Below are 21,421 nucleotides of genomic sequence, written 5' to 3'. Positions count from 1 at the left end.
TAGAGATATGCTTATTTAAAATATGCAGTAATCTGATTACGAACCTATCCGTCCACCTCCATTCCCCCTAAAACCCACCAAAACAGACACATAGGAAGAAACCAGCACATCAAAGCCCTGAAACAAGATCTAGAAATTCTCACTGTTATCTGCTCAGAGAAAAGATACTCCTTTTCCCAGGCTGTTTCTGAGCCTTGCTGTATGCCATAGAAGTACCTGCTGCTTTCCTGTATCTGACTATATATTGCAATTTTCATTTTTCTGTTGTGCTGTATTTCACAGGAGAACTGATACAAAAATTTGTACAAAAATACTTTTCTTATTTTATTTATTTTTTATTATCTGTAATGAAATGTTACTCTGCTCTTTGTAGACTATTCCAACAAAGGATAGAATTGAAGGCCTCCTTGCATTTAAAGAGAAGAGATCGCCTCGCTACAAGGGCGAATAAAAGAAGCTGATGCCTTTAAAATGAAATGGGGTATATGTACAGATATGAGGACCACTAAGATGCATTTTGCATCTATGCCTAGAATATCACAGCCACCAAAGTTAAAGCAAATCATGCTGATGTTACAACATCTTCTATGTGTCCATACTTGTACTGGGACAGGATAGAAGTGCGTGCCTACTCATGCTCATTATGGTGTCTGAAGGCCTTGTTTTGGCAAGGTCACAGGTTCATGCAGCATTTTAAAGATTCCATATATGTGAAACTTACCATTCTATAATTTAAAAAAGCTCTGTAAATTCTTTATGTAGACAAAACCTACATGTGATGTGAAGTATAAATCTGATTTATCATTTTATCAATATCGAAGTGACTACTGAACACCAAAAATAAAAAATTGTACCAAATACACATTAAAATGATTCTGTATATCAGTAAATATTTTGTCCAAGTATTCTACCCGAATATGTACACTATAAATAAAATGAAGGGAAATGAAATGGATTATTGTTTGTTAAATGTCAAGCTTAATAGTCTGACTTACCTTATTCTTAGTAAAACAAAATTAACTTTTATGAGAATAGCACATAATGGCATCCTTTTGGTGAAGTCATTGCCAGTATATTCATTTAATTGTATTAAATGGAGATGTCTTGGAGTCCAGCCTTACTAATGCATTATTGTTCTTTAAACTGACCTTGTCTTGCATTCTTCTAAAATACCATCTGATGAATACTGTCTGCCATTAAGGAACTTTATTTCACTTATCTTAGTTATTTTAAGTTTGAGCTGACTATATTAAGTATTTTTTCTGAGTGGGGATATGACTAATGTGCTGCTAAAGCTATTAGAATTTTCTTCTGTAGAGGACCCAGAATGTCCTTTTTGAAGAGTCTAATAATGCATATTTATATACAACAGGGATGATAGTGAAACGTTCTTTGTTCTGTGGCAGCCTCAGGGTTCTTTTTGTACTTAGAAAGAGAAATCCAGTAGGTTATGAGGTGAGAAAACAGTTGTGATTCATACTGTATATTTGTTCTGATTGTGGTGTATACAACAAATACCTGAAAATAACCTCTTAAAAAGTATTTTTGTTAACTTGACTGGAAAATAAACGTGTCTTAGCAGTCAGAGGCTGTCTTTTTATAGAAAACAAATTTCTTTGCAGTTAGTTACCATTGACTTGTGCATGCTCTGATTTTCCTGCTGGATTAACCGTGGTCAGTGTCCATGTCTGTGATGATAAAGCAGCTATTCGACATGAAATGACAAGAACTCATTTAAATTCATATTTAGCCATATCATTACATGTAAATTGGTTATAACTGGTAGAGCATACACTTTATTAATTGGTGAACTTGCTGAGTTGATCATTTCATGCATGATAATTTGCAAATAAAGTACCAATGCTTGTTTTTGTAGTCATATAAAGCCTTTAGGGTCATTTTCTCCTGTTTTTGAAATGCTAACATGTCATTTTCATTTTTACTGAGTAGGAAATAATTATGTTAATGAGATTTTAAAAAACATTGAGTCTGTGCTGACTGATTTGTGTTTGTGTGTAACTTTGATATACTGTCAGGTTATTGAGATGCCTCTGGTTTTCTAACAAGAACTGATTTATAAGTAGCTTCCATGAATGTATTTTAAAAAAACCTTAACTTCAGATACTGTGATGTAAGACTGTAGATTTGTGCCTTTAACTCATAGTTTTCATTTCAGAAAATAGTTTTTACTGTCATACTGATTTCTCCGTTCCTTTCCTCAAGAGAAGATATTGTCAGATTGTGGCAATTTGAGTCTCTTCTTTGAAGTTAAGAACTTGAGTGTTATTTCCAATTGACTACCATTAGCGTGGTTCTCAGAGGTACTGTGTAGTGATATTTCAGTAGTTTTAAAGAAGAATTTTTGCAAAGGATGAGTTAAACGCTTATTGTTTCTGTTATTAAGTAACTAGCATTATGATGACTTAATCGCTCTTAGTAAATAACAGTGTAAGACTTCTACTTCCATGAAAGGATAATTTGCAAAAGAAATGCTCTTATAAAGCCCAACCTTTTCTTAGGAATGGTATGATTTGGCAGTTCCTCCTTCAAGTGCTTAGGCTCAGTTCTTTCAGATTGTGGTAAAGCCATGCTTTTCTCCACAATATCTCGTAAGTAAGTGACCCCTGGTCTCTGCTGATTTCCTGAGAGGTTATTTCATGGTCCTCAGGCATAAACAGCTCCTTATCCTTGCTTTTGCTCTTCTCAAGTGGATAGTGAGTTCTTCTGTACTTCTATACTGAGTTTAGTATTGAAAAGTTATAGTACAGGTAGGTCAGTTACCTTAAGTCTCTCAGTGGTCTAAGTACACGTACCAAATGGTCCATATATTCTTGCAGAAGTTAATGAGTGAATTTATGTGACTCATATACCTCATTTTTCCCTCTAACCTATGAAATTATAAATATGGAAGTAACTCACATCCCACTAGTTTTACTGAGTTTCTGGATGGAGTTTTAAGAATTGTCTGAATGACTTTAGTCTCTTCAATGCATTTGAGTATCTCACTTGCTTTGAAGCAATGTGGTCCTTTGTTTTGAGTTTGTGTGATGGTACACTTAAGAACACTTGGACAGTGTTGTTTTGTGTAAGTCAGCTGTGGAATTCACAGAACCATTTGTGTCTAGTTGTTGAAATTCTGTCAGTCTGTGCACAGTTACTCATAGTTCTACTCCAGCGTTCATATCTGCTTTTTAACAATGCTTTTAACTACCTGCATTCAAAGTAGTGAACACTACAATGTATCATTTGCAACTGTTTCATATTTGTATCAGTCATTGCTATGTGATGTATCTGTTTAACTTAGCAGAAACAAACTGGTCTCTTCTACAAAAGAGACTGGTTTCTCTTTGGAAGTCATAGGAAGTAAAGTAGCGTGTTCAGTGTTACTGATACTTCCAAGTACAAAAAAACAGCTCATAGATGCAAAATGAAAGCAGTGATTGATACGTCTTCATTTATCAACAGTTTAGGTTTTGTTTTATTGCTTTTCCATGTAAGGAAATCCCTGGAAAGGTGTCTATTGAGATTAGTCAATATTTATAATATTCAGGGGGGAAAAAAGCCCAAAACATAAGAAGTTGGTACTGTTTCTGGTGCTGACAGAACAAGATGTGCTTCCATCTCTCATTTATGAAGTTTTAAACACATTCAACCTAATGGCACTGCTAAAAAGTCATGGGACTCCACTGTATAGTGAAATTTGGGGGAAATTAGTGAAATTAGGGGAAAGTTCTTTACTAGAAGAGTGGTTAGGTCCTGGAACAGGCTGCCCAGTGAGGTTGTGGATGCCCCGTCCTTGGAGGTGTTCAAGACCAGGTTGGACGGGGCCCTGGGCAACCTGATCTAGTAAAGGCGTACTAGGCAACAGGGGGGTTGGAACTACATGATCCTTGAGGTCCCTTCCAACCCGGGTCATTCTGTGATTCTGTGATTCTGTGATTTGTAAAGTTAATGCACTTTCGATATCATAGTGACAATGCTGCTATTTTTAAATGTTCTTTTCTGTACACTTCTAAAAAGGCATCTATCTCCAAAAATGAGAGAAGGAGAATAGTTGTGAACAGGTAAGACAAAAGGAGATATGTGTTCAGCTGAAGGCAATGAAATTCCTTTTGTGTATCTTGAGGGATTACAAATACTACTTTTGCAGTTAATGCTTAGTTAAGTGCTCCTTAGGCAGGAGGAACATCTGTTGACTTATATGGTGATTTTTTTGTTTGTTTGCTCTTTAAACACTGATGTTTTATAAACAAAGTTACAAGAGTATTAAAAATTATACCAGAAGATTTTTGAGAGATTTGATTATAAATAACTATTTATAACTATACTTGCTGTAATCTTTTGCAGAAACAGCAGTCAAGTACCTAGGACAGGCACGTTTGTTACTATGTATTTCAGCATGTACATGTGATAGTTCAAGGCTGGAATAAATGTAGCAGAAGTCAAAGTGATTTCTAACTTTCTACAAAGGCGTGGCGTACCCAGCACATTCCTCCCAGCCCTGCTATTCCATTTGCTTCTGCAGTTTGTACAGCAATCGTGAGCATCTCATTAATCAGCAGCTGACATAGATTGTAATATCAGTCTCTCCACCCTTCCTTTACCAAGTCTAGACTTAGATTTCATCTTTAAATTTTATCTAGTAGATAATTCTTCCACGGACACTCATTCACATGCAAATAAACATGAAATATGTTAAAAGAATTTATTATAGAGGAGTTCAAAACAGTCCCTCTCAATTAACTCTCAGAGATATGATCTGTACATATATTTATGTTTATAAATTCTTCAGAGTTCTGTTCAGTGACTGCTTCTCTTTGATTATGATTTCTAAAGTGTATGCTAATAAGGCTTTTGTAACATTGAAGAGGTGAAAATATGTTGCGGTTTTCATGTTGTGTAATACAGTCGCTTTCAAAAGGACATGAAGAGTTTGGGTTGTTTTTTCTTTTTTTTAAGCAATATACAGCGAATAGTTTCTTTTTTATTCTTGCAATTGCTAATTGATTTAACATTTTCATTTAAGCATAAGGGACTTTGTGATATCATCTTTGGCTCAATTCTTCCTAGCATGTTAAAAAACCCTATGCCAGTTTGTGCAGATTCTTTAGGAAACATTTCTCTTTCATTTAGTTTAGAAAAAAAAGTTTAAAATTTAAATTACAAGGAGAGAGTTTTGAAGGTTGTTTTTTCATTACATATGAATGTTAATAATCTGTCTGTATGCTTGTTTGGAAAGAGTTTGACTCTGCTTTTTTTTAATGTATGAAGTCCATGCTGCCAGAATTGTTCTCTTCAAAGCTGCTATGTATCTGAATTATTAATATAAATTAAAAATATTCCTAGATAGTGAGCAAAAACACGGTTCATGTTGAATATTGTTTTAAGTGTGTTCTTATAGCCAGCCTCCTCTTCAACTTCGTGATGGAAAGAAGGAGCATGCTTCAGGGGAGCAGTGGGTCTTGGAAGGAACTTGGATAGAAGAAATGGTTTGCCTGGCATGTTCAGTCTGCAATGACTAAGTCACAGTCCATTTCAGCACAGTCAGTTCTCTTGTTTTGAGCAACTCCGCAGGTTTTTCCATATTGGCTTCTTTCATCCTGAGTTCTGTACTCTAATCACTATTAGAAATCATAACAGCCATATGTGATACCTAGGCTATCCATGTAAATATTTGAAAGGAGGAAGGATCTACAAAATGCAGCTTAATGGGCAGGGTTCAGCCTATGTTACCAGTTCTTAAGTGAAGGCTTGGGCCTGTTTTAGCACTTTTTTTGCTTTGTACTGAAGGAAATTCCTTTCTTCATTTAGATGCTCAAATTTGTATTCTTAAAATTTCACTTGCCTAGGCTTAAATCAGCAAAATTCTGAAAAAGTAGAAAAAGTCTACTGCAATCATTTCATCTATCAATGTGCTCTGTAGTTGGAGAGCAGATCAGTTTCTCCTCCCTCCTTTCTTTGAAATTGATCTTCAGATCAAAGATCTTATCACTGTGTGTCTCAGTCACTCCTGATGTAAACGTTTGTATTTTAGTTAATTACATAGCAATAATGACCACTAGTCTGTTCGATTGGGAAGGGAAGGCCTGTCTTACAGCAAATGTTATGCTGTTTTATTAATAGACTGTGGAGTAAGGATTAGAGTCCTGCTGTCTTTACTCTCATTCCCAGCATCGCCTTTGTACTCCTTGGCATCCTGTCTGTCAAATGTAAAGAGGCCTAGTGACTCAGATTCGTTAGCTGCAGAAGGCTTAATTCATGCATCTTGAAAGGCCATCATATAGCTTGGCTTCTGCTGCTGTCGTCATCAAGAGCAGAGCTTCAGAGATCAAAGGAAAATCTCAACAGCTAAGCAAAAATGTTGAGAGTCTGAATTTTGCACTTGGGCACCTCAGTTCCTGTGTAGATGTAGTTTTGGTTGTGCTCCTTTGCAGTTGTGCTTCTAGACTGCTTTGTGCTTTGGAGTTGTTAGGTAAATGTGAAAATAATAGTTCCTTGAAGTAAGCAGGGTATATGAGAAACGACTGACCTCTGATGACATGACATCTGATGGAACTGTGTTGCTGCTAGCAGGTGGTAATACTTACGGAACGTGGTTACTCTTTCTGTACAAGCTCCTCTCTGTAGTCAGCTTGTCAGCAGTTAGGTAAAAGGAAACCCTAGCAAATCAGGGAGGAGGTGGTGTGGGAGCAGCCATTGCGCAGCTACACTACCAGAATAGTTGCTGGTGCTAAAGCAGTACTATTAAGCTGGTTATTCCAGCTTTGCAGCCTGATTCTGCCAGCAGGAAAGCACATAGTGACTGTGCAGGGCAAAATTGTGATCACTTTGTGTATATATATGCATAATATATAAAATGCATGTCCATATGTCCACTCTGCTTTGAGCACATAGCATCCTGGTTGCTCATGGGATTGTCTAAAGCATTGCTTCCATTATTAAAATAGCTCATCAAAACCATGTATGTATGTAAACCACAGGTATGTGTGTTTAGAGTTACAAAAACATTTTGTTCTTTACATGCTTTTATAGTTCATATAATTACAGAATATTTATCTGAAGTATTTCGCAAGTATACTTGTGTAATACTGGTAGAAGATTAAGTAAGAGCTACTTACTAGCACTGTTGCGCAAGAACATCAGATGTTATTGTGATGTACTGAGATTCGAGGGACTGAGCATGCATTTGCTTGCTTTATTCCTGTGACCTTTTTGCTCTTTCATATAATACAGCAGTCCCGTAACGGTGGAGCTTGTTTTCCTTTACACAAGTGCCAGTAATCACTTGAACAGGGCACTCAATTCCAGTTTTGATGGGCAGTACCTGTAATGGACAACGGTAGAGTATCTGAGCCAAGCTGGCAATCTTTGTGATTTACAGTGCCAAAAACTTCAAAGCTTCCTTTTACAATCCTAAAGGAATACAAGTTTGTATTTCTTCATATCATCAAACTTAATTATTGGCAATAAGTAACTGCTGGCAAGAGCAGCACATCACATGGCTTCATTTCTGCTTTAGAAAAGGTCAGCATATGGCATAAACACTTTGCTGTATTGTACAGCCTTGTACTCTGATCACATAACACATGCTTCAGAAAGCATTATGCAATGTTATACGCACTGATTAATGACTGCTTGCACAAGAAGTTTTTCATTACCCTGAATGCTAGCATCCTGGGAATGATTAACTTTATGACATAACCCCTCATCACGTAAATATGGAAGATTCAAATATAGCCTCAGAATAACATGTTTTAGAAATAACTGAAAACTTCCCTGCTTAGCACTGCGTACAGTACGTGATTAACAACTGCTCTAAACCTTCAGAGTTGAATAGGAAAGCCTATTTGGGCAAACTGCACACCGGATTTATTCTTAGGATTTAAAGTTTTACCCAGGATGAATTTCTGCACACAGCAGCATGTCATTTGCAGTGTTTTTCCTCTGCTTGTGTAAGTTTGAATTTCCTGAGAAAAATCCATGCCAACAATTTTCAGTGTTCAGCCAGTGAATTAAACAGAGCAAGTTAAATCTAGCCCTTATTCATGCCAGCAGCTGCGTGTGTGTAAATGACTCAATCCGGTATGTTCAGCATGATAGTGCACAGAGTTGTGTGCTTAAATCAGCTTGGTTATAGAGGAGTAAATTCACAACAATTGCTGTGATTTTTCTGCAGACAAAATAACAAAACAAAATGTCCTGAGTGAATCAGCTTTCAAACTTACAGTCTGAACAGAGCTACACAGTCAGATTTAACATTTTTATCTTCTCTTGAATGGCTGTTCCATGCTCGTATTTTTCAGATTCTGGTGTTAAAAACCATGACAACAGTGCATCACAGTTGTCATCATCTGGAGGATGTAGAAAAGAGGGAAAAAAACTTGTAAATATAAATGTTCATCCCTGTTTTCCTCCACAAATGAAGCTGCACCTTTGTTTTTCAAGTAATCCTCCCAGTTAGCTGTGCCTCAACAGCTTGGGATAAAGCTGGTTTGCTTTTTTGGAAATTCAAGATCAGTTCTTACGAGGAAATAATTATGTTAAATTTCCAGTTACCAATTTGCATTTAAATATCAGACTAACAAAATACATCTGCTTTTTATGATTCTCTCTCCTGTAAGAAATGTTTCTCACAGACGATCACACTAAATGAAATTACCTAAAGTCTTTGTAGTAGGCGAGATGGTTTAGGATGTCACAATGTTACTTCATGCATTCCGTTTCTTCAAAAATAATCTTTCCTGAGAACAAACAGAGAAGGTAAACATTGACTTTCAGTATGTTCTCTTTAATTTTTGCTTTTTCCTGCATTCCTACTCCTACGTGCAGCAGCAAAGGCTGTAGGAAACAGACTCTGACTAAGCATTAGCTACCACCATGCCCTCATTATAGCTGAGGGCTCTTATTCTTGCTTAGCCTACGTGCGGAGCCAGCTAGTCTTTCAGCTGTGATGACGAAATGCCATGCATTTCTTCCTGGAATGGGACACAGATAAGCAGCCACTTGTTATGCTGAGGTTTCAGATGAACTGTGCTAAGGGTTTCAAAACAGTCTGTCACAATTATATCAGGTTTCTTTAGCAACCAGTTCGTTTCAGACACTTCTAAGATAAAAAGGGAAGAGCTGATGGTTTATTTTCCCTTGTGGTTACACTGTTTAAAGCTTCACAGGATGTGACTGGACAGTTTACACTTAGCCTGAATTTATTAATTTTAAATGAAACTGGCAGATCAAAATGGATCTGTCCCTATCTTGAAATTCACTTTGTTTATAGTCCATAGGTATGCCTGTTACTTCAGAGAAGAGACAAAAATGTTATGACTGTGATATGCTGCTTCCAATGTTCTGCTGTGCAAACTGGATTTCTGAAAACTCTGAATTTACTCTGGGTCCAGTAGAAGCCAAGAGCATTTGGAACTGTATGGGACAAAGTGCTGGTGCTTTGATCTTGGGGTTGAATGCAGGTATGAGAACATGAGTACACAGCAGGAGACCAGCTGACCTGTAGCTTAGCAAAAAGTAAGGGAGACTGTTCATGAGACCGTATGTGGGGGCCTGCTTGGGTGATGCCATGCACTAACAAAAGCTGTAGCAGAATTAAACTGAGATCACATAAGCATTGAGACTGAAAACTAAATTCAATTTCCTTTTAAGACAATTAAGATCATTTTCTTTTTCCATTTACATAATGGAATTTGGATCAATTCTCAAGTCTGTAACCTTAATCCTGTAATGCATTCCAAATAAATGTGTAATTTACTGTGAGATCACTGATAATCTCAGCTATTCGCAGTCCCTTCCCTCTCCCCCTTCCTGCATTCTTGAATGAAGAGGAACCCTTTTGAAAAGGTCCAGAGAACACCAGATATTTTTAAACCCATCATTCCTCTTTATTTTTATTTTTCCCTTTTTTGGGCTAGTTATTGACTGCTGACTGAGAAAAAAATAACAGCACATTTCCCTCATGAATAAATGATTTCGTAATTTTAAACTTCTTTCACATTCAACAGCGAAGAAGTCCTGACCTTGCAGAACAAGATACATAAAGAAGCCTGTGATTCTCCACGACTTATGTACTCTTTTTTTTTTTCCATAATGTGGAAGACATCCTGAATACTGCCACTAGTGAGTATTTTAAATGCCAGATAGAGTTAGTTAGTCTTCACAGCATTTATGATCCAGCAAGTACAAAGGGGAATTATGGGCATCTTCTTTGGTGTTGAAGTTTGGGAGTTTGAAGTTGCAAGCTTAGATTTTAATTAAATCACCACAGTGGTAACTATACAACAAATTAGACTTTTAAAATACTACCAGTTCCAAAATCACATTGTTTTATGGAAGTGATTGTTCATAAGCCATCTTACATGTTGTTTGAAGCATCCTGTGGTGGCTAAGAATGTTTTCTGTCTTTGGAACAATTGATTTGGTTGTCTGAAAAAGGCAGTCTCATTTTTCACTTTGGAAGTGAAAAAGAAGAGAGCAGTACCTTTGTCTCAAATTATGCTGGAAAGTTAACTGGCATTCTATGGTTCAGAGCCTTTAAAGGTTGTAAACTGAAAGTATGGTGAAATTGAAATCTATCATCTCACTGAAATCAGGACCCACAAACACAGTCCCACCAATGCTGAAGGTTCTGAAACTGGTTTTGTCTGCCTTTTGGCCTTTCTCACTTTGTGCTCATACACCTCTGGATGTTTGCAGCTGAAGTGAGCCAGCTGAGCATGCAGTGCCTTGAGTCCACACAGTGACAAAGTGGCACATGTCCTTCTTTAGGAGGAATAAGGTGAGGGGACACTAATTTGAGCCTTTGTCTTCTGCTGAGACACCTATACAAAAATAATGAGTCATTCTCTTCCTTTTCTAAGTGTAACTTCGATTGCATGACTGTTCAAAGGATAAAGGAGTGAGGAGTAAAGCAATAAATTTGTTGCCTACGGCTAACAATGCATTAGTGGAGTACAGTGTACTATAGTAAGATCCTGAGAAACTGGCCAAATTCTTACTCCACTAAGCAAGAGTCCAAACTGGTCCTGGGCCACCATCAGCTGACATAATGTTTCATTGTTATCAGTATCCAAAATACCTAAGCCCACTCAGATTTCTCTACATGCATTTCCATTTCTTACTGCACCCCAAATGTCAGCAGCTTTCGGCTGTTTTAACTCATAAAAATAATTTCAGTAGCACTTACCCATCAGTCATTCTTGACTGAAATCTAAACAGTTTATGGTGGTGAATTAATAACTGATAAACAAGTATATGGAACACTGAACAAGGTGTTTTGACCATACAGTACTGTTTATGAAAGAAGCAGTGCTTACAATAAATGCATCATTTTCAATTTCAGTTGCTATGGAGAATCTAAGGGTTGAAGGTGGGTTTTTTTATGCCTGTTGTCCATGCTTTGGAGCGGTATTTCACTGCTAGAAGCAGATGGTGATTTTTAAACACACTGCTGTTTTGCTATAATAAAAAAGAAATTTTAAAAATATTTAAAAAAAATAAAAATAAAAAAATCGTAAACATAGGCCAAAGTGACCTTATCAAGCAAAAAGATATTGTCTTCTTTTCATTCTGCTAGACTAAAAGCAGTTTCTTTGGGTAAAACTGTCTGAACACTCAAGTGTCTGTTGTCAAGAAGGACAGAAGGGTAACTACCAAAGGCAATTACCTTCTGAGAGGAATGGAGGGCCTTATATGTCAGTCAGGCCCTACCCACAGGGAAGTGTACTGCCTGCCCAGGGCCCAAGTGAGGGATATTTCTAGGGAACTTCCTTGTCTGATTTGACACTCTGATTATTATCGTTAATTGATAATTCAGGCCAGCAGCAAGAAAGTCACTGAGAGAAGCCTGAGGATTCCCAAAAAGGACTTCAGCGGATTGGGGTAGTTAGTGGATCTCTTAAATACGTGGTGCAAACACAGATTTACGTTCTTTTGACGCGTGGGGGAACACCTGGTCTCTGAAATGGTGTGGATGGGTCCTTGCTGTTGAAAGGAAGAAATGGATGCCTAGCCCAGGAGCCTGGCGGGCTCACTGAGGGGCCTTGAACTAGACATGAGACCGGAAAGGGGGATATAAATGGCCCACTGGAAAAGAGCTCCTAGGGGAATGATGATGGGATTGAGGTGAAGGCAGGAGGCTTCGCTGAAGGCTATCTATGCCAAAAGTGAACACAGCAAGGGGCAACAAACATGAGGAGCTAGAAGCCACTGTGTTGCAAGCATACTGTGACTTAGTTGGCATTATGAAACCTAGTGGGATCACTCCCCATAACTGAAGCGTTTCAGTGGATGGGTATAGGCTCTTCAGAAGGGTCTGGAAAGAAAAGAGGAGTGGTGGCGTGGCAATTTACTAGAGCGTGTTGCTGAGCCTGGGGCTGGGAAAGATAAGTCTGATAGGGATCAGGGAGAGGGCCAACAACGTGGGGCATCCTGGACTGCCTAACGAGGATGAGGAGCCAGATGAGGTACTCTATTTGCCAGCCCTTGTTCTCATGGGGGACTCCAATTTCCCTGATAAATGTTGGAAATCCAGTACAGTGCAGAAGAAGAGATCTGGGAGGTTTCTAGAGTGCGTTGAAGATAACTTCCTGACACAGCTGGTAGGAGAGCCTACCAGGGAGATGCCCTCACTTGACCTGCTGTTCACAACAGAGAAGGACTGGTGGGAGATGTGAAGGTCAGGAGCTGTCTTGAGCAGAGACCACAAAATGGGAAGAGTTCTCCAAATCTTGTTGAAGGAAAGACAGGGGGCAGCAAAACTGCTACCTTGGACTACCAGGTGGTGGACTCTGCACTGCTCAGGATGCTGGCAGGTAGAGTCCCTTGGGATTCAGTTCTGAAGGGTAAAGATGTCCAGGAAAGCTGGTCGCTCCTCCTTAAAGAAGCTTTAAAGGCATGGGAGCAGGCTATCCTCATGTGCTGCAAGATGAGCTGTGGGGGAAGAAGACTAGTGTGGATGAATAGGGAGCTTTTTCTGAGGCTCCATGATAAAAAGAATCTAACACCTGTGGAAGAAGGGAAGGACAGCTCGAGGAGGGCACACAGGATTTGTTAGGATATGCAGGGAGAAAATCAGAAAAGCAAAATCCCAGCTTGAATTCAATTTGGCCATTAGGGTAAAAGGGAACAAAAACATTTTTTACAGGTATATTAACAGCAAGGGGAGGACTAAAGAGAATGTCCAGCCTTTACTGGATGAGGTGTGGAACATGACCTCTGAGGATAAGAACAAAGCTGAGATTCTCATTGCCTTCTTTATGTCTGTCTTTAAAAGTCAGAACAGTTACTCTCAGGGTACTCTGACTGGAAATCTCGAATGGGGAGCAGAATAAACTCCCCACGATTCAGGTGGAAACAGTTAAAGTCCTGCCACAGGCCCCATGTGGCTGGGCAAAATCCACCTGCAGGTGCTGGAGGAGCTGGGCAGAGGTGATAGCCAAGATGCTTTTCATCATCTATCAGTGTTCCTGGCCAGCTGGAGAGGTGTCAGAGGGTTGGAGTCTTGCCAGTGTGACTCCCAGCTATAAGAAGGGTTGTAAGAAGGATCTGGGGAATTACAGGACAGTCAACCTGACCTGGGTGTCAGGGAAGGTTACAGAGTAGGTCATCTTGAGGGAGATGACATGGCATGTGTGAGAAAACTGGGGGATCAGGCCTAGTTGATGAGTTGATGAAAGGTAGGTCCCGCTTGACTCCTTCTACAACTGAGTGACCCACTTGGTGGATGAGGGAAGAACTGTTGACCAAGTCTACCTAGACTTCAGAAGAGCTTTCAGTGCTGTCACCCACAGTATTCTCCTGGAGAAGCTGGCAGTCCATGGCTTGGACACATACATCCTTGCTGGGTAAAGGACTTGCTGGGTGGCCAGGCCCAGAGAGTTGTGATGAATGGAGTTAAATACAGCTGGTAACCAATCACAAATGGTGTTCCCCCAGGAGTCGGTAGTGGGGCCTTTCCTGTTCTGTATCTTTATTGATGACCTGGATGAGGGCACTGAGTGCACTCGCAGTATGTTTGCAGGTGACACCAAGCTGTAAGGAAGTGTCGGTCTGCCTAGGAGAAGGAAGGCCCTGTGGAGCAACCTAGATTTGGTCTGGAGGAGTGGAGAACTGATCATCCCTCGTTAGCCCTGGTGAGGCCTCGCCTCGAGTACTGTGGTCAGTTTCGGATCCCCTCAGTACAAGAAAGACATCGAGGCCCTGGAGCATGTTCAGGGAAGGGTCACAGAACTAGTGAGGGGCCTGGAGCAAAAGTCTTATGAGGAGCGGCTGAGAGAGCTGGGATTACTTAGTCTTGAGAAGGGATGGCTCCGGAATGACCTTATCCCTCTCCATGAGGTGATGAGGTAGAGTTTGATATCCTTTTCCATGAAACTAGCAATAGGACTAGAGGGAATGGCCTCAAGTTATGCCAGGGGTATTTGGGGTGAATGTTATTAAAAGTGTTGAGTCACTGGAACAGGCTACCCAGGGAGGTGGTGGAGTCACCATCCCTGGAGGTGCTCAAGAAACATTCAGATTCTGTGACATGCTTTAGTGGGCAATGTCGGTAATAGATGGACATTTGGGCTGGGTGATCTTAGAGATCTTTTCCAAGCTTTGTGATTCTATCATTCTGTGGTTGTATTTCTCTTGGATTCTGTGGGCACTCAGAAGTGATTTACATAAGGAGAACAGGTAACAAAGCATTTCTATTACAGCTCTTTATGGCATAACTGCTGGCATAGGTACTTACTGTAGGAGCTCATGTAAAAAAAGATGGTAATGTGATTTCTGTTGCGCATGAACGTTTCCTAGAATTATACATGAACAAAAAAATAAATATCTTTGGATCATTTTGGAGGTAGATATTTAATTTTAGTGGATTCTGCATAATTTTTTGGGGGGCATCTTTTATGTAACTGAGGTACAGCTGAGGTGTGGCTTCTTAGTGTCAAATCCTGTGAAATATGAAGAATTCCTACTGCTCACTGGAAACTGGCAAGCTCAATAATTCCTGAAGTTAAGACTTCATTTTTACCGCTTAGATGGAGTGAATACTTCTTTCCTATCCATAGGTGTTCAGATAGAGTTCATCTAGCATGATGAACTAATAACATTTTGTTTCCATAAAACCTTACCTTCCTCTACCATTTGCCTTTGCACAGACTTCAATTATTTAATCACAATTCTCATTATCTTTGCATGATCTGCGAAATATTACCTGATCCTTCCCTCTTGACAGATTTTCTTACTTCTCCAATATACTTTAACAATAAACTTTTGCTATATTTTGTCCCCTAATAAGAGATTGGTTCCCTTCTCACACCAGTCTTTTTGTAAGTAATAAGAGCTGCCTTTACTGCACAGTTTTTCCTTCCCACAATCCTGAGATGGAAGACTGGAGCAATGGAAGGTGGTTAAGAAAATGTCTGCTCCCAAAATGATAGGTATGTGATTTACTGTTCTGTTTGTGCTGAGGCAGTCAGCAGTCTGATGTTTAACTTAGCTGTTGGTTAACTTCTGCAGGCACAACCACATGGTCCACAGTGATTCTGATATAAAGCTTTGGTCATGCAGACACTGTCAGCTACTGTCTTTTTGGGAATTAAAGAAGAAGGAAGACAAAGTGAGGAACTCTTTTTCATGTGAATGTTATGTCATTCACGTCACCTCAAACCACTGACAACCTTAAAAGAAGAAAATGAAAAGGTCACTTAATATATACATTTTCGTGTTCTTGGCAGCAGAATTTGCTTTGCAAATATGAGCATTTGGCAAGTTCCTACATTTTCATCAGCAGAACTGAAATGAAAGCTGAGGAAGGGAATCAACATTGAATTGTGCTGACCCAAACACATACTTCCTGAAATCAACAGGATTTACATGTGTTAGCAGAAGAGAAGGAGCTCAGAACTACCTTCCTAAATAAAAAGCACTGCATTCCTTTCATGAAGTTTAAAAAGGGTCCCTCATTTGAAGGAAAAAAAAAAAAAAAGAGAGAGAGAGAGAGAAGAAAAGAAAAAAAGGGAAAGGAGCTTAAGTTAAACTACATAGACTATGTTGCACCTAACATTTTTGCTAAAAGGAAGTAGGCAGATGATAGGAAGTCATGCTATTTTTGATTGTATATTTATGTGCACAAACATACAGATGGATACACACATTTAGGTGGTTTTTTTAATAGCTGCAGGACTCCTGCATGCATCTCCAGGTGCGTGTAAGCCATCTGAACCCTTCAGTCTTTATTGCATAACGCAGCCATATTGCAAAATATTGCCGCACCAAGATCATTTACATTGTTTCATAACAAAAAAAAGAAGTACTATTACAGAACATTTTTACCCTTAAGGGAAAGTTACTAATTATTTAAAACATTGTCTGTGTGTTTGTGTGTGGTGTGTAGGGGTATATGAGCCTCATTATGGAAAAATGTAGGGGTGGATTAAAGCAGGATCTGTGGAATACAGCCCAAGGTCAGAGGAGTTTCAACAGACAAAAATGTTAAAAGCAAAGCAGAAAATGACAGCACAGTTGATCGTAGTGATTGGGGTGATACAGACACATACCTTCAGGGAAAAACAGCTCTTCAGAAAGGGGAACAGCTATGTCTAAGACTGTCTTGGGCCTGATCAGGGGGCAGGTGATATCCAGAAGCAGACCAAGGTAGAATGCAGGTATCTTAGCCTCAGAATGGAATCCAGATACCTCTGTTAAGCTTCTACATTCTCTGAACAGGAAGTAGATTGCTAATTTCTGAGAAAATTATTTCACTTCTCTGAATCTCCTCTGCTCAAATCTGCATTTGTTTCTTGCTGTGAGGGGACAGAGCAATTGCTGAGCTGTTGCCTATGTCCTTGGTAGAGACTTTATTACTGTACAAATTATTCATTTTGTTCTTACAAGGTAGGTAAGAAAAAATCCTAGGTTCTCCTTCCTGCTTATAGGATTGCTTCTGTATTTCACCTGACGACAAAATAGAGGTCTCAGCACCTTCCAGCAAGTGTTCCAGTCTCACCTATCCGACCTCACTCTGATCCACATGCTCCAAGGACCCATCTGGTAACTGAATGAGCAATAGTGTCATTCCAGCAGCTTTGAAGAGTGTCACCACTCTAAGTTAAGCCACCTAAGATGCCTTTCCAGGAAATGCCCAGTGACATCTGTTCAAGGTGATGACAGATTCCAATTGTCACACACTGCTGGTGAAACAAGGTGCGAGCACTGGAACAGGCTGCCCAGGGGGTTGTGGAGTCTCCTTCTCTGGAGATATTCAAGACCCACCTGGACACCTACCTGTGCGACCTGGTGTAGGGAACCTGCTTTGGCAGGGGGGTTGGACTCGATGATCTCTGGAGGTCCCTTCCAACCCCTACAATTGTGTGATTCTGTGAAATCGGGAAGGTGTAATAAAAGGACTCAGGAATGATTTCCTCCTCAGCTGCTGTCTTTCCCCTCCAGCTGAACTATGTTAAGAAAGGAGAGTTTTGATTCATAGACGTTCACGGAGAGATCAGTTTATCCTACAGCTTAGAACGCAACAGTAGTAATCAGGTTACACAAGATGCTTCTGAACTTGCTGTTGTATGCAAAGAAGCCTGATACTTCACCTCGAGAGGATGATGGGTCTTAATTTTTGAATGTCATCTTGAAGTTTTCTAATGCAAAGAAGAGCAGTAACTACTATTTCTACAAGGCTGGGAAACAGTCCATTCTTGGTTTTGTTCACCTATTTCCACACAATACAGACCTCTTGTGAAATATGTCTGAGGATATGTTATACTAGGAGTACACAACTGAAATTTTCCCATGATTCTGACAAATTTAAGTTGTGCTACAGCTGTCACTGTCCAAAAAATTCTCGTATCTCTTATATGTTTCCAGCAACTCTTGTTTGCTTGTGAGTCCTCTCTCCTGTTTTCTTCATGCAGTCTTTTCCAGGCACTTCAGTGACTCCTTCTTCCCATGGGACTATTTATAAGCTCTTATAGGCCATAGTGCTTAACATGCAAGCATCCATGTGGAAGACAATACATGACTGACCAATCAGAAGAGAGGGCTTCCAGATACCTGAGCATTCAGGACATGCTTTCATTTGGTAATGGTGAATCAAACAAGTGAGGCCTTTCCTGGAATACTGTATCCAGTTCAGGGTTCCCCCGTACAAAAAAGACAAGAATGTGCTGGAGAGAGTCCAGTAGAGGGCCACAGAGATGATAAAGGGCCTGGAACATTTCCCTTATAAGGAAAAGCTGGGAGAGCTGGGTCTGTTCAGCCTAGAGAAAAGAGCACTCAGGAATTATCTTTGTAATGTTGATAAATACATTAAGTGTGGGAAAGAAAGAGATATGACCAACCTTTTTTCAGTGTTCTGTGGGGACAGGGCAAGGGGAAATGTCCATAAATTGGAACATAGGAAGTTCTAAAACCAATATGCAAAAGAACTTCATGGTGAGGGTGATGGAGCTCTGGAATGGGCTGCCCAAGGTGCTTGTGGATTTTCCTTCCTTGGAGATGTTGAAGACCCATCCAGATGCCTACTTGTGCAGCCTGCTTTACGGAGTCCCTTCAGTTCTGTAGCTCTGTGATTCTGTGATATCATCTGATGTGTGTTTTTCAGGGCAAGTCTACCACATCTTTCTCTTACCATAAACTCAGGTGTACCTCAGCAGGTAGGACAGAAGGCAGAGCTATAAGTTTGGTAACACTGGTTTCCCAAACTACTAATCGAGAAGCTTTGATGAAGAACACACTTGCAGCTGCAGCTGATAATCAAGTGGAAATTAATTTATGAATGAATAAAGGCAGCAACTGAGAGAGGTCCTGCATTTACAGCATATGTGCTGTCTGGTACATCTACCTGCACAGTACCTTTTCTATGAGTAGGCTTCTGTTACAGTATTCTTTGAATTGGCTTGTAGGGCTGTACTTGTCAATTATTGCAATAGTCAAATGGACAATACCTTCTGTTGCCAAGTATTTATATTATCAGTTTTCAGCCTTGAGGATAAATGAGTTACATATATCTGCAGGGGCAGTGCATGTGTGCCTGTGTCTATCTAATGACTGCGCAGAGTAGAAAATTGCACAAACTGTTGCTCTTCCCTTGCTATCCAGCGTCATTTATATCTGAATTATAATGAACTCACAGCTAAAGTTGAATCCAAAGATTATGAAATGAATCAAATTGGTCATGTGTCAGTTTGTAGTTCTATGCTACAACAAGGTTGTTTTTTTTTTTACTATTTTAGAGTAGCTCACCAAAAAGTAGACTCATCTGTTCTCACATTATGTGCTAAAATGAGCAAACAATCATTCCTAGAGTCAAGTGAAGGAAACAGAATTTCATGGAAAAGTTTTATTAAAATGCAGATCAGTTCTCTGTTATTGATGCTCCATTCCACACACAGTCACTCCACCAGCAGCATTTCTTGGTTGCACAGTGTTACTTGAGCTGCTATCTGGAGCTGCTCCCCATTATATAAACTGTTTAAACAGTAAATGTCGTATGGCATTCAGTGTTGGGTAGTTACAGCAGGTATTAGCATCTTTCATGTTTGGGGTGGCATAATTGACATTAAAAATGCAATATAACTTAAAATTAGTATTAATTTTTTTCAAAGTAACTTCAGAAAAACTAGCTGAAATGATCATTCCAGGAAGGAATGATGTGTAACTCCATGAAATACACATGCAACTCACATATTCGTATTTAACGTGTATTTATGTGTATTTAATATGTTGTCTCTATTAAGTAGATACTAATATCTTAATTAAAACATACCTAGTATGTTTGCATGTATACCAGTATGCTTATTATATCCTCATCTGTAGAGCATATTTTAAACGTTACTGAAAGGAAACAACCTTTGTGTTTGTCTTTTCATCTGACTCCTCTTTGAACCTGGAAGTGAATTTGAATGTTACATGTGACTTGTCTAGTATTAGTGCTGAGTACAGTGTCTTCCATCAAAACCAAGGCTGGAGGCAGTAGTTCATGCTTTCCTGAGCAGCTCTGCTCACTGTACTACAGCCCTAATCATGGGGGTGAAAGAACAGTTTGATTCTCATCATTATCCAATTTGAACTTGTCTACAGGATAAGAGAGCCCAGTAGTGACACTTTTAGGTCAGGAACTGAAACACCTAGTCTGAATGGATTAGAGCAGTGGTTTGTTTCATATACACTGAACGGATTTTCTTGGTCAAAAAACTTACATGCATGTTACCAAGTCAAAACTATACAGTTTCAGTCCATCAGATTGGCATTTTGCAGATGTAGGGTATCTGTCCTCTGACCTTAATCAATCAGTCAACATCTAGGACTGGATAGTTTATAAACTGTTGCCTCATCCCAGCTACAGTGAATAATTTCGCTGAGGGACTGTAATTTTCAGAGCAATTATGCTTTTGTCCAATGATGCACTGTGAGTAAGTACCATAAAATTTTAGTCCTTCTGTTTCCTTTTACAGTCTTCTTTCCTTGTTTACACTAATGCTGTCTCACGATGAATAAAAATGATAGTCTTGTTCTTCATCCTCTTGCTCAGATGGAAAGAGGATCAGGAATTGGATAAGCACTGAAGAACACAGAAGAAAATCTGTAACTTCACCTTAAATTATGGTGTAACTAATCTAACTTTAGCTTGTGTATTCTACCCTATCCCCTAAAATGGAATCAGTGTGTGGTGGTGGTACTTTCCAAAAATGAAGTCTGTAGTTCCTAGAAATAAATTCAATATAAGCACAGGCATTATGGAGTACTAGTTTGCTGTGATATCCATCTCCAGAGGAATTTTGAACTTTTTAAATTTGGTCATGGTTTGGCCTTGAAACCAAAGTAAATACATTTGGCAGCTTTCGATAAAAGGGATTCTAATGGAACTTAATTTTGTTCCTACTGACGGGGCATTTTGTCTTTTTCCACCATTGTGTTTTTGTAGGACAAAATGCAGGAAATAAGCTTATTTCTTTGTTTGACGCTGTCTGAATGACAAAAATGGAGTGCAAGTCCAAATATACTGATGTAGTATTACTCATACATGAACAGCATGCTGAACTGAATTAGTCATTCAGAACTATTCTTCCAGCAGAAAGGCTTACAGGAAAAAGTTCCCTTTGCACAAAGAGTTGTACATGATTTTACTTTACATGACGTTAACCATGAAAATAAATAAAACTTGTAGGACTGGGGACTTTCCTTCACTTTGTTTTATTCCATTTGCAAAATACCTTCAGATCTTGAAGTTAGTTTATAGGACTAGTTGATAAAGGTAAGATTAAAGGATAGACCTTAGATTTCTGTGTCGTGTGGCTTCATACAGCTCCTCCTGTGCCTTTCTGAACAAGAGCGTTGCTCACATCAGTCAAATCAAACCAACAATGATACACTTAAGTTTCATTGATGCACAGATTTTTCTTCTTGTTGTTCTAATTAA

The 21,421-nt window shown here is 39.2% G+C and overlaps 1 protein-coding gene and 1 long non-coding RNA gene across 3 annotated transcripts in view; one reads left to right on the top strand and one right to left on the bottom strand.

Annotated features, from left to right (window-relative positions):
- Positions 1-1,585, top strand: part of AUH (AU RNA binding methylglutaconyl-CoA hydratase) — a 97,026-nt gene extending 95,441 nt beyond the window's left edge. The window contains exon 10 of the mRNA XM_015849381.2: positions 374-1,585. Coding sequence (XP_015704867.2) covers positions 374-451 — 78 coding nt within the window. The 3' untranslated portion in view covers positions 452-1,585. The remainder of the gene's footprint in view (positions 1-373) is intronic.
- Positions 1,586-3,874: 2,289 nt separating this feature from the next.
- The window catches only part of LOC107306305, a 58,855-nt gene continuing 41,308 nt past the window's right edge, over positions 3,875-21,421 (bottom strand). The window contains exons 2-4 of one of the 2 annotated variants that reach the window (XR_001552074.2): positions 8,660-8,741; positions 8,226-8,351; positions 3,875-7,324 (exon numbers count right to left, since the gene is read on the bottom strand). This is a non-coding gene — a long non-coding RNA (uncharacterized LOC107306305). Of the gene's footprint in view, positions 7,325-8,225; positions 8,352-8,659; positions 10,303-21,421 lie in introns of those variants that run through there. The other variant, XR_004305505.1, reaches the window with a different exon arrangement.

This window comes from Coturnix japonica, chromosome Z, assembly GCF_001577835.2.
Source record: "Coturnix japonica isolate 7356 chromosome Z, Coturnix japonica 2.1, whole genome shotgun sequence".
In the NCBI taxonomy this organism is placed as follows: domain Eukaryota; kingdom Metazoa; phylum Chordata; class Aves; order Galliformes; family Phasianidae; genus Coturnix; species Coturnix japonica.
The sequence above is the reverse complement of the archived record's forward strand: the minus strand, read 5'-3'. Positions and strand labels throughout refer to the sequence as shown.